The sequence below is a fragment of the Coturnix japonica genome, chromosome 5 (assembly GCF_054131305.1).
Source record: "Coturnix japonica strain WE chromosome 5, WE-NBRP24, whole genome shotgun sequence".
In the NCBI taxonomy this organism is placed as follows: Eukaryota; Metazoa; Chordata; class Aves; order Galliformes; family Phasianidae; genus Coturnix; species Coturnix japonica.
In genome coordinates this window covers 25,265,880-25,278,991 of record NC_140667.1, presented here as the reverse complement: position 1 = coordinate 25,278,991, position 13,112 = coordinate 25,265,880, and the positions used below count along the sequence as shown (strand labels likewise).

Genomic DNA, 13,112 nt, shown 5'->3' with positions numbered 1-13,112 from the left:
CAGCCTGAAATAAAAGTTAAACATGTAGTTTAGTTTTCTTAACTTTGCCTTGTATTGTTCTTCCTAGACTTTTACGGGCACCTCAGCGCCAGTGGAGAGAACGGTAGGTAGTAATTAGCTGCCCCTTCATTAAATGCTGTCCAGTGCTGATTGTAGAGTACCAGAAAAATGTTGGGAATTTAGTGGCTCAGGGGAAAACTGTGCTGGCTTAGTTACAGAATGCTGAAAGGCTCAGCTGCAGTTTCAGCTCTGTAGGTGACGTATTGCTTTGCTTTTCTGATGCTTTTGGTGCTGTTGGTGTTGTGCTATATCTGGGCAGATTTGTTCTTCACCTGTGCTTGTTCTTGAATTCCTCTCCTTTTATAAGTTTTGATTTCTTTGGATGAAATTTGCTTCTTGCATTGTTCCTTCATATGAAGACTGTGTAAGTGGGTGTTTCAGTGTTTCTTAGTGCTTCAGTATTACTTGCAGTCATTCTATTCTGTGTGTTACAGTGACCTCTCATATGACTTTCGCTGTGTAGCAGCGTTTGAAAATTCAGCCTCAGAACATGTAAAACTGGAATAAATGTGTCTTATCTGGTCTCTCTGTTTTCATTATCCTCACAGTAGAAGTAGTGTCAAAACTCTGAATGCAAAAGTAAATAAAAACAAACAAACAAGCAACCAAAACCCTAAGGTTTCTTGAGAATGTCCTAAGGATGCTTTCTCTGGCAAATGAAAACTTCCTGAGCTATTAGCAGACATTCAGGTTGATAATAAGTATTAGCATAAAGTAAAATGTCAGATAAGCTATTCTGAGCTGATGAATGGGGGGCAGTGACAGCAGAATGGGGTTGTCTTCAGATTGCCATTGGCTCAATGCTCTTGCCCTGCACTGGGGATGTGGTGGTTTATTAGCCTGGTTGGTTTAAGCTTTGATCGCATGTGATCCTGGTTGGGGGAGCGTGGTGAGGCTCTTATAGTTGGTGGTAATTTTGGTCTTTGTCTCATGAACATTTGCTGCTAGTGATGGTATCTGATGTCTGATTTTAACTGAGATCCGCTTGCTGCTATCCACGTTCCTCCAAGGTGAAATAGCGTAGTCAAACAAGAGTTTGACTGCAGAGTTTCTTCAGAAAGTGGCTATTAAAATGATATTTAGGCTTCTCTGTATAATCACCCAGTCTGAAGGAAATATGCTAACATCACGGAAATTATTGTTTTTAATCCTGTAAACTCAGCATTTGTTTTACAGGATCAAACTTGTGTTTTTTTTCTTTGCCTTTCATTTTACAAATGGGTCTCTAGGGCTGAGAGCTGTACAGTTCACTGGCCTTAGGTCATGTCTTCTGTTTTTAAAGTGTTTAGGGTGGCACAACTGAATTGAATATAGTAAAAACAATATGGAGTAGGACATAGAGCCCTTTTCTCTTGCCCTTTTAGGGAAGGAAAACAAGAAAAAGCAACATCATCATTAAGGACCTTTTTTAAAAAAAAAAAAATTTTTTTTTCTTTTTACCATGATAATTAGTAGTTGTGATGATAAATATGAGGATGTCAAACATCCGAGTTGTTTTATGCCACTCTATAGCTCAATAAGGAAACTAGCTTTAATTACCAGTGAACCTCGGGTCAATTCATGGAATTTTTGTTTGTTTGTGATCAAAACTTAAATGGCCACTTAAAAGGATAATGTAAGGTAATTGGTAGAAAAATGGAGGTAGTGCCCTTAAACTGAGAGGGAAAAAAAAAAAAATAAAAAAAAAATCCCAACTCCTCTGATTACTTAAATTACTGTATCATAGCAAAATAACATAGACTAATATGGTCTTTATAGAAAGAACTGTGAAAATTTTAGACTCAGTTTCTCTTCCAAGTTTTGGATTCATTCTAACAAGAAATTCCAGCCGTTGAATTGCAAGCAAGGAAAAAGTGGAAAAAGGCATGACAATGGCAGTCTGAGCCATGCACATTTTACATAGCTCTTGGAAGGAATGAAGCCTTGGTCCACTGGTGCTCCATTTGTTTTTATTCTGTGTTAATCCCAGTGAGCTCTGCCAATTTTTAACAGTACCTAGCTATAGGACATATTTAAATGGGTGAAAAAAATATGAAATGCACAGTACAAGAAAAGTGTTTATTATGCAACTGACCTTGCCTGAGGTAGCAGACATGGTAATGTAATGAAATCCTGCCCACCCCTGGGGCTCCAGGACTCTTTGAAGTTAGCAAGTGCCACATACCTGGCAGAGGACAGAGCCATGGCAGTGATGTGGGGCTTGGTGTCTTGCTGGGCTTTCTGACAGGGCTGAGCATTTTCTTGGTCTTCATAAGTTTTAAAGTAGGGATAGATCTTCTATTTCTTTTTAAGAGAAAGCAAAGGAAAGAAGGCTCTGCTCCAAATACATCTGTCACGCTGTTTAGCTTTAATAGTTGCCTTTTCATTTAACTCAATAATATAATATGTGTTTCACTCTAGTTCCCTGAAGAACAATTCCTTTAGAAGTACAGAAGGAATTTTACTGAAATAGAAAAGTTTTAGGGTCCAGTTAGGCAACTCTTATTCATATGGATGAGCACACACATGTGAACGGTGCCACTGGCTTCCCTGGGAATAGATATGTCAGGATTGCACAAGCGTGCCACAGGACTTTTATCTGACGTAGGACAAGGTGACCAATTCCTGTGTTTGTAATCTCATATATTTAAGTAGTTTCAAAAGTGATTATTAAAATGCCTGGCTTGTGTTTCCGGTTTATGAGGTAACAACCAGCTCTCAGACCAAATAAACACAGAAGCCGAAAGTTGTAGCATGTGTAATAGCTGACCTGAGAGGCTTCTAGCCTTGGAATTCACCCAGCCTGTGATATGGTCATCATCAGATTAAAGAGAAACATGTGGAAGTCATTGCCAGCATTAACAACATTAACAGCAGAGGATCCAGTTTAAGATATGCCTCTCAGGAGTTCTTTTCCAAGTGACTGTAAGTTGCTGTGATCTGGATCTGACAAAGCATTCTGACACCTACATTTAGGAGACAGAAGGTTGGAATTGTAAGTCTTTACAACCCTGTGTTAAGCACTGGGGACTGATTCAATATATTTGAAGAGTTAGCTTCCATATACTTGGTGAGTTATACTGATATGGGAATTGTAACAGCAGGTAAGGGAACTGCGTAAGTAGGCACACCCAGCTAATGGGGAGAGCTGAGCTCAGGGACACACGTCCTATATCCTATCTCTGTATGCTACTTAGGGCTGAAGGAAGAAACCACTGCCCACTTGATAAGCAAAGCAGAGGTCTAGACCCTACTATTTAAAAAATAAGGCAAAGTTTATTCCCTAAAAATGGCATCCAGACTGGTGGCTATAGCACTTCCCTGCAATGGGGAGTTCTGCTCCTGTGCAATCTTCAGCATTCAAGAGATGCAAGATCTAGCTTTCCTGGGGAAAGGTGGGCTCTATATCTGCTGCAATAGTACCTAGTCTTAATCTACCCTCTTTCAGTTAAAACCATTTAACTTCATCCTCTCAGTACATACCCTTATAAAAAATCCTCCCCCCTCTTTCCCGTAGACCTCTTTCATGTCCTGGAAAAAAAAGTCAGTCTCTCTCTTGTTTAATGCATATAGGAAAACAGTTCTGGCAGCTCAACTCTAAAGTCTGGGTATGATGTCTTTTTGATGTTTTTGATTGCCTCATGGGCCTCTTGCTGACCCTGGAAGAAGAGGGAAGGGGTTAGCCAGGTTTCTCAGAGGCTTTTCTCCATCCTGGAGAGGCTGAGGGCTTTGTTGGTGAGGATGTAGATCTGTTTCATTGCATTGTAAAAGGATCCAATGCCAAGTTATTGTTCTGTTTGTTTAATTTTGTCCAAGTGCTGTGATACTCTTCAGGATAAGATTTCTGATGCAACTGGAAAGATGTGGTCCAACTAAGCATATAATATGTGTGAAGGAAATAGTGATAAGATACATTTGATTATTTAAGGTCAGCAAATCATTTTTACTTCTGCCTCTCATATTAATATAAGGACTTCAGATGCAAAGTGATAAAACCCATGTGCTTGTGTTAGAAGACTGCGTGTTCACTTTATTGGGGTGTATTATATCTGTGAATGCAGGCATGAGAGGGTTTATGGGTAGAATTAATGTATTTTCTTAGCAACTGGCATAGATGGAAAAATTAGACATTTTGGGGCACAAACCCCCTGTTTTTAGAACCAGTAGACTTGAAGCTCAATATCAGCTCTAAGAAAATGTTAAGAGAAATTATATATTCATACATTGGCTTTAGAAAGAGGAATGGTACCTATGAAACAGAGGAGATGTTAATGTGGGAATGGAGAAGTACAGAAACATGTTAAGGAGTTATCTCCAAGGTGAAATGGGGAGGAAGTTAAGTAATAGCCTAAGGAATATGACGACATGTTAGTTCAGTACACAGAAGTTATGAGGTTTGTTAATAAATATTTTTGAGCCCTAGGTATCTGATATCCAGTAGAGTTTTTAGTTGATTCCCAGGATCATTACTGGAAAGAGTAGTTAAGTTTTCTGCTGAAAACCAGGGCTGTGGATGAGTGTCTTCATGAGAAATAGCTCCTGACTGTCAGCAGCATTTTTGGTCTGCTTGCACAGCTACTGTGGCAGCTATTGGAGTCCTGAAGGAGTCCCATTACATTCCAGACCTGATGACACCAATGTGCACAGTGTAAGGAGGTTCATTTTAATAGTAGAGAAGCACTGTTAGAAGGGACTGTTCCTTATCAGATTAAACTCAGCAGCAGTTCTCAACTTGTGTAGTTTTGAAAGCTGCACCTTCTTGATCAGATCTGGAAAGGGTTATGAGCCAAAAATACATCTAATTTTTCCAGATAGTTTAACTGGTTTGGTAACAGCTCAGCCTTAAAATCTGTTTTATCCACATGCTTGATAGTTCAAAGTTAGAGCATGCAGAGGTCTGACTAGAGACTGATATTCATCTTGCTGTTCTTTATTTTTCTTAATTGCTCTGCAGAGGCCGGTATCTCCTTTCAACTTGCTTACTGTAAAAATACTAAGACTGAGGAACGTCCGGAAGGCAGACTTGCGTAAGTACTTCTGCAGTTCTCAAATATTTTTTACGGTTTCTTATTTGGTCAACATTATTGTCCCCAAGTTGGGCGGGAATACTGAAATGAATTACTATAAGTTTGTAAGTACTATTTTACTGTGATTCTGAAGTACTACTTTCTGCACCTTAGTGGAGGTGCAGAAAAGAGGACAACTTGGACAAGGTTGTGCATTCGATTTCAGTCTTTGTGCCTCGTTGTATGAGACTTATTTTAGAGGGCTACTCTTTAAATGATGGCAACACTTGTACTTCTGAAGGAGGGCTCCCAGTAGAATTCCTGGTCAGAAGAAAGGATAGAATCGGTGATGTGGGAGTAAAATCAGCAGTAGTAGGAAAGCCTATGTGTTCAAGAAACAGTAGATATTGTACTGAGTGACATGATTTAGGGAAATACTGGTGATAGGTGGATGATTGGACTGGATGATCTCGGAGGTCTCTTCCAACCTTGGTGATTCTGTGAAAATAAGAGGCATAAGGAGTTTACGTGTTTATGAAGGGAAGACAGAAGATATCTAGAGTAGAGACTTCTAGAGAAAAATATTGTAGCAAGATCACAGAACAAGTGTGAAATGATAGTGGAATAGTGAAGATTGTGAATTGTAATGGTGTAATGCCACGAGACAGAAAAAATCTTGGCAGTAGAGAAGTCTATGGAGACTGATAATATCCCACTGTAAGTGCTATCAATCTTCTCTGCCTCTGTGGACTCTGGAAGGCATTAGTCTGCTGGACCAGAGCATAACAGCAAATATAAAACATAAATCCTACGTGGGGGAAAAAAGTGCTCACTGTCCAGACCTTGCACTTACATAGTGTAGGGACTCATTGAACTGTAAATTTTTAAAACATGCAAGTTTGCTGAGGAGCTTCCTCACAGCTTTATTTCCAAAGGTGTCTGTCATTTTCTTGTCTGCACTCAGGCTTGCACAGGTGCCTCTCTAAATGCAGTAATGCTTCTGAGAGCCACCTTCATGGGACATTTCAAATTCTCTTTCACATACCTATGTAAAAAAGGTTGTAAAGGCAGAAAATAAAAAGAGTTAAGAAAATCACAAATCTAAAGACTACAAGAGCAAAGAGGAAAGATATAAGTTAAAGAGGGAAAGTCAACATAATGTTTGAGGGAATCATGCTGAATGAATGTAAAAAATTAATTGTACACTCAGGATTTCATGCAGTTTAGCAGTTTCTAAGGAAACCAGCCATGTGTTTTTGTTCATATAGTATATATTTTGGGATTTTATCTAGTGTGATGGGTAGAGAGTAGAGAAAGCTTGTCAGAAATTGAAACTGGTTGCTTATAGGAAGAATGTTGTCGGAACATGTGGAAATTGTGCAACAAGATTATTTTTGAATGAATGTTTACTATCAGGGAACAAATCTTTGTTTCACTCACTCATGGTATTCTGTATTACTTAATCCTACATTTTCTGCAATGCAATACTAGCGTACTTATTTATTGGGCCTCTTCAGTTTTCTATCTTAAAAAATCTCCAAGAAAATATTCTATTTACTGCTTATGTCTCGATGCTTTTTACATTAGAAATTACAGATCATCAAACTTTTATTTCCATAATATCTGCCTTGACACAAATAGTATTTGCAAAGTTATAAAGCCTTATAAGCTGTGAAAGAAACAGCTTTGTTTCTTGGAGGTTAAAAATGTATTTTGATTTTCATAGACACCCACGTGATAGTTGTAAGCTTTGTATGCACTGTCTTTTTACTTAACAAAAAACAGCTATTCAAATGCTTACGTGGTGATTTGCAACAATTAAATACAGGATTTGAATGGGTAGTCACTGCAATTGCACCTGCAAAACCTGCATGCTCAATTGTGTATACATTTGTGTACTCCAGCAGGTCACCTGCTTATGCTTCAATTCATTGTGGTTGTTCAAAGGAAAAAAGTTACTCACAATCACTGTTTGCCACAGTGAATAGTATGGTCTTTCTTCACGAAGCCAACTGGTTTGTTTGTCACAACATATTGACTTATTTCTTTGTTCTGGTCCCAAAAATGGATGCATATTGTATATTTCTTCCATTAAAATACCCCAAATTCTGAGCTTGATTTTGGCTTCCCACAGGTTTGTTTAAAGCATATTTGGCAGTGAATTCTCAAGCAAGAGGGTCTTCTCTTGTGGAAAATTTGTTTTCTGAGGAAACACTATTTTGGGAAAACAATAATTCAGGGTATTTTTGTCTGTAGCCCGAAGGACATGTTCTGAGGCACTGAAAAGGTATTTGAGAATCCAGGTATTACAGTTTTCCTCAAAACCTCAGTATTTTCAGCTACAGGAAGAAAGCCATTTTCTATCTAATTTTATAATGCAAAAGATATGCTTCTTGTTACAATCCTAAATTAATGTGTTTTTGCTGTGCTTTGGCTTTTGTTTTTGCTCTGATTAAACCTTGATGTTCCCCATTCCAGTGTATTTTTTTTTTCTTTCATATTTGCTCATTCTTGAAGTGTTTGTGCTTAATTTACTTAAATTAATCTTTTTCCTTGGTCTTTGAATCTCCCATTGCTATTTACTTCACTAGGAGAAAAAAGAAACATGCTATAAATTTTTCTCCCTACTATAGCTCCAGAGTAAGATAATTTTAATAGATTTAGGTATAGGCCTGATAATTCAGACTGTGTTTTGGACCTAGTTCTGGCTGTGTGATGGAATCCTGGGCAAGTTATTCAAGTTTTCTCAATGTACTTAATTGCTTAATCCTTACATTGCCACTGTGAAGTAACTCACTGGTGTGTGTCAATCTCTTTGAAAATGGAAACTCCACTATTAATCACCATTAACCATTTGAATTTCCATATGCCTACACTTGTGCCTTTGCTGAAGATCTGATTGCTCATGTCCTTCTGATCAGGGCTGTTGTAGGCACCACCTGGATGTGCTGTGCTTCCCACGGCTGTTATCAAGCTCCCTCAGATTGCAGTAGTGTTGTTAACTGTGTGATGAGGGCACAGCTTTGGCAAAGGCATTGTGGTAGCAAAACCCAATTCTTTAACTGTTACTGGAAGATTAAGAGGAAATAACAGGAGGAATATTGTATTTAATGTGACACAATAATGCTGCTACACCTTTTGGGTGTGATGCAGGGACTGACTATAGGTTGAATTATTTGACCTCTTGACTCATAAGGTTCTTTTGAGAACCAGATGACTTCTTAAGCATTGCTAACATGAAATTGGAAGAATATGTATTGCATTCTAGGTATATGACCAGGGTCATTATGTGCTGTACCAATCTTTTGTAAGTTATTCCCCGGCAACTTTCTATCTGAGTGTGAGGGGTTAGAATATGGAAGGAACTGACATCTCTGGTGACACTTTTGTTCCCAGATAAGAATGATGACAGGATTTGTCAATCTGGAGATAGGGCAGTGGGAGGGAGTAGGATAAACTGTAACATAATGTTGGTGCTGAAAGACCAAAACTGTATGAGGAAGATGCCACTTCTAAAAACTGTAAATATGTTAATCAAAAAGAAAATGCTGCATTTTGATTTGTGCTAAAGATTAATGGAGGAGTGATACCTTTTGACAAAACAAAACAAAACTATATTCATTCTAACAAGCACTTGGCTAAAGGCTTTCAACTACCTTTAAGTCCCCCCAAAATGAGGAGAGCATGCTAGAAGACAAGTCTCTTTGCTTTCTTGTGAGTGCCCCTTGAACAGGGCATATACTGGTAGCTTTTCTTGTGCTTTGGTTGTGTTAAACTACTTCCTGCCACAGTCACTGAGCAGTCATGAGTACAGAGTTTCCTGCAGCATGGATAGGTGCGCATCTACAGCAAGTGCAGTACAGTGCTACTGCAAATTAAGAGTAATGTTTTAAAAGAAAAATCATTTTACTGAGATCAAAAAGTGGGAATCAGCATGACAAACGTACAAGGATATTTCTGTTTTCCAGTGAGTACTTTGTTGTATTATTTATTCCTTAAACTTCATGCTTCAGGAAAAATCCCCTATGGTGTTATCTCAGTCTTACTGGTGATAACACATATTGCAGAGTTTCTTTCTTTAGACACATCATCACTCTGTTCATCTTTTTGTTATGCAGTCACCCTTTCAGATTGCTATGTGACGCTCTGGTTGCCTACTGCCTCATCTGAGAAGGTTCGGACCAGAACCATCAGGAACAGCAAAAATCCAGTCTGGAATGAAGCTTTCTGCTACAAGATTGACCGACGAGTGAAAGTAATGAAAATAAATGCTTTTCACTATTCACCTACCTGCACATAGTTAATAGATCTTGCAACGTTGCAGCAACTACAACTGTTGCTTGCATCCTCCTTGGTACTATCTATTCCATCTGTTTGGTACTTAGAACTCTACTATCCTGAAACAATAAGAAGCAATTAATTTCCCTTCAGAAAACGTCCGTAGTATCCTATCCCTTGTCCTAACACATACAGGTGAAACCCAAGATAAAGATCACACAAAAATAAACATACAGTTAGTTCTAGGTATGGTGGAAAAAAAATCCTTTAATAGCCTACAGCAGTGCCTGTTCCATACACTTAGAGACAAAGGTCACACAACAAATGCGGTAGCATTTAATGCAGTTATTTAAAACAAATTCATGACCCGTTTTCCTCATTTCATTTCCCCAAGGATACGTTCTATCAAATCAAGACTCAGGTCAAATGTGAGGAGAAATATGTCACCTAGGCCCTGTGACAGATGAATCTGATTCTTTGTATCTGTATTTATCATTCAGACCCATGCTCCCAAATCCCCTTCCCTTTTATGTTTCTTGCAGTCCTTTTTCCTTCTTTCCTTCAAACACTAGAGGGAAAAAGAAAGCATAGTCTTGAGGTTTCCCTGCCTTATGGAGTTCTTTGAAAGAAAATATTGAAGGAAAACCACAGTATTCTTAACCTCTCTTTGCAGAACGTGCTGGAGCTGAAGGTTTGTGATGAAGACACAGTCACCAGGGATGATGAACTCTGCACGGTTCTCTTTGACATAGACAAACTCAGTGTAGGACGTGCCATTCGAGTGAAGTTTCAACTGAATCCACAGGTGAGAAATGGAATCAGTGAGCATGAAAACTAATCTTCTTCCACAAAAATATATCCTTATACAGCATTTTCTTATAGTTTCATTGAACTGTATTTCTTTGCTATTACCAGAAATACTTAAATCCCTATAGCAGTGCTCCATGCCAGTTTGAACTTCTGTAATAATAACACAGCTAATTCTTTGCATTCAGAATTGAAATGTGAAAAATGGCTGTTTCATGAGAGTGGGCAGATCCTACATCTGCATGCTCATGTGAGATTTAGATGTCAAAATATTAGTTTTAGCAAATGCTTTTTCAATATCTTATACTTGAATATCTTCATCTGACACCATAGTTTCTTTTGTAAATTACTCTTATGTACAGGGTATTGTTCCAAGTGGGAGTATAAATGTTTATTTTACAAATGATGTGTACATTAAGAAAAATCAGTAATATATTCTTCTTTCTCCTTTTTCCTCATTTCAGGCACGTGAGGAGCTGGAGGTGGAGTTCACACTACAGAACACGTGAGTAGACTCTTACATTCTGTACAAACTGTCACATTCAGTATGAAAGTAGCGTGGAAAGCTTATTTAACTGTGACAACGCTTCTCAAATCCTCAGTCTCCAAAGCAGTATGTAGATATATTTATTCATTCAAGTCTAGTAAACTGGAATTTCAGAATTTAAATTTCAGAATTTATAATTTAAATACCTGAAACTCATTTTTGTCCAGGATGACTAATGCTTCCTGGGCATCTATGTCCTCTGGTTCTTTTTTCCTCATTGGATTAGTATATAAGGAAGTACAAGTTAAAATATTAAAGAAACTCTGACTATCAGAAAAAGGAATGCTAAGCCTTGGTATCTCATATTTACCCTTTTCTGGCACTCTGATGAAGGACAATATCTATCTCTGTGGTATGCTTTATCACTCTGGGGAAGTTATTTGAAAAGATTTCTGTCATTCGTTATATGCAATATGTGTTGTTGGACCGAAAGCATTGTTAGAATAAACTTAGAGGTGAGCTGGTATTGCTGGGACCTTCATGAGGCATTCAGGGTGTTTTTGGAGGATGATCATGCTAATATGTTGGTCAAGAATTTGGATAGTGCAATATTCATGCTAGAAGGGGAAATTAGGAACTAGTGGAGAAAGAGCAGTAGCTCAGAGTTATGTGCACAAGCAAAAGAACCTTCAGAGATAAAAATAATTCCAGAATCTCTTATTACAAGTCATGTAAACTTACCAGTCTGGATTGTTTGTTGTTTATGATGTATGAAATCTGGCAGAAGGCCCTGCACCCACAAGACAAATAGTGCCTATCGCAGCTCAGGGTGTCACAAAATCAGTAACAGCACTAGGGAAGGAGCTCCACTAGATATTCCATATGATTTGACTAGGTTCTTCCCGGTTATAGGATGGTTTATAGAGCTGGCATGTAGAATTATACTCGATAATTCTGTTTTGATGAGGGGGGTCTGGGCAGGTTGTTTGGCCTGAGGTGGGCTCATGTATGGGTGCAGAGAATGGAACATGTGAGAGCTGGCTATGTGTGGAAACCACTATTTGAACCTTGCAGCTAGTTACATTTTCCTACAGACATGTTTGGTAGGTAAAGACAGAGAGAAACCATCTTCTAAAGATTCTGAGAATTCTACTGACTGGAGGGAAGTGGTTGGGACTGTACAAGTAAAAAGGATCCTTTTCACTCCCAAGGAAGAGGTTTCTAAAAGACTCACAATCATGAGTCAGTTGCTACAAGAACACTTCTGATCCACTGTTTTATTCATAGTGTGGTAGCTCAGTGTCTAATGCAGTAATTGTGACCTGAAGAACTCCAGAGAAAAGGGGAGAAATTGCTGCACTTGGGATAGGGAATGTCATTGAGTGGATCCAGCAGGCCTGGAAAGATGAAAATCACTTAGGGAAATATGCTTCTTTTCTTAAGGTGCCCTGCTTTCCCTCATTTGTGTTTCTTGCCTGTGAATGGAAGTTGATGGTGTTCTGCCTATCAAGTCTGGAATAAATGTGTGAGCACACTGAAATGATTAAAAATACTTTCCCAGAGAACCTCCTTGCTAAGGATACTGAGGTGGCTTTTTGTTTGGTGGTTGTTTTTCTGTCAACATAGAAAAGTGTTCTATCAGGAATCATGAATGAAAGGGTAGGTGGACTAAAATTAGAGACTGTTGATTACATTACCTGTGGTAAACTAGAGAGATCTGAAACACTGAAGTAGCTGAGATGGGTCACCAGTAAACTATGGACCAAAGTGGCCTCTCCTGTGGTGAACAAGCTCAGCAGGTTTTGGCAAGGCAGCCAAACAAGAATCCTTGGTTGTTCAGCAAGGGGCAAAATGAGCCCTGGGGAACATAATACGCACTTTGAAACTTCTTATTGAGAGAGACACCCACATGGAGAATTTCAAACAGGAAAAGGAACAGCATCCAGGAAAAAATAGGGACATTACCCTGTGGAGAGACAGAAGGATGTTAGTGATGCTGGTTCCCTGCTTAGATTCAGAAATTGTGTAGTGCTGTCAGAGAGAACAAATGAGACTCCTTTGCTGAAGCCAGGCTCCCTGAATCAGGGTTTGTCTGTTGAAACTTGAGGGAAACTAATGGCTGCTGAGCTAAGCTCATGGAGTAGGCACAGTGAAGTTCTGCCTGAAATTACTGAGGAATAGATCTCTTCAAAATGAGATAAGCAGGTATTTAGTGGCCAGAGAAACAACTAGAAGACTGTGTAAGCTCTTCTTGTGATTCTAACAGTCATCTTGAATAGTTAACCTGTTCCAAAAGCATTACCGGTTTAGAGTGGTGTTGACAGAATTAGAGATAATTTTCAGAATTACAGTTTGCTATGTATGGTAGTTTCTAAAAATATCATATTATGATAAGAGCATGCTTTTAAAAGAATCTTTGTTTCCATTTACTTTTCCTTTTATTAAAATTTGGCAGTTTATCTTGGAAATGATCATTATACTGTCAGACGTTATCT

General features: G+C 38.6%; 1 protein-coding gene across 1 annotated transcript in view; it reads left to right on the top strand.

Annotated features, from left to right (window-relative positions):
* LOC107314843 (cytosolic phospholipase A2 epsilon-like) overlaps positions 1–13,112 on the top strand; it is a 32,810-nt gene that overhangs the window by 523 nt on the left and 19,175 nt on the right. The window contains exons 2-6 of the mRNA XM_085550317.1: positions 68–103; positions 4,994–5,066; positions 9,164–9,300; positions 9,997–10,128; positions 10,595–10,635. Coding sequence (XP_085406443.1) covers positions 68–103; positions 4,994–5,066; positions 9,164–9,300; positions 9,997–10,128; positions 10,595–10,635 — 419 coding nt within the window. The remainder of the gene's footprint in view (positions 1–67; positions 104–4,993; positions 5,067–9,163; positions 9,301–9,996; positions 10,129–10,594; positions 10,636–13,112) is intronic.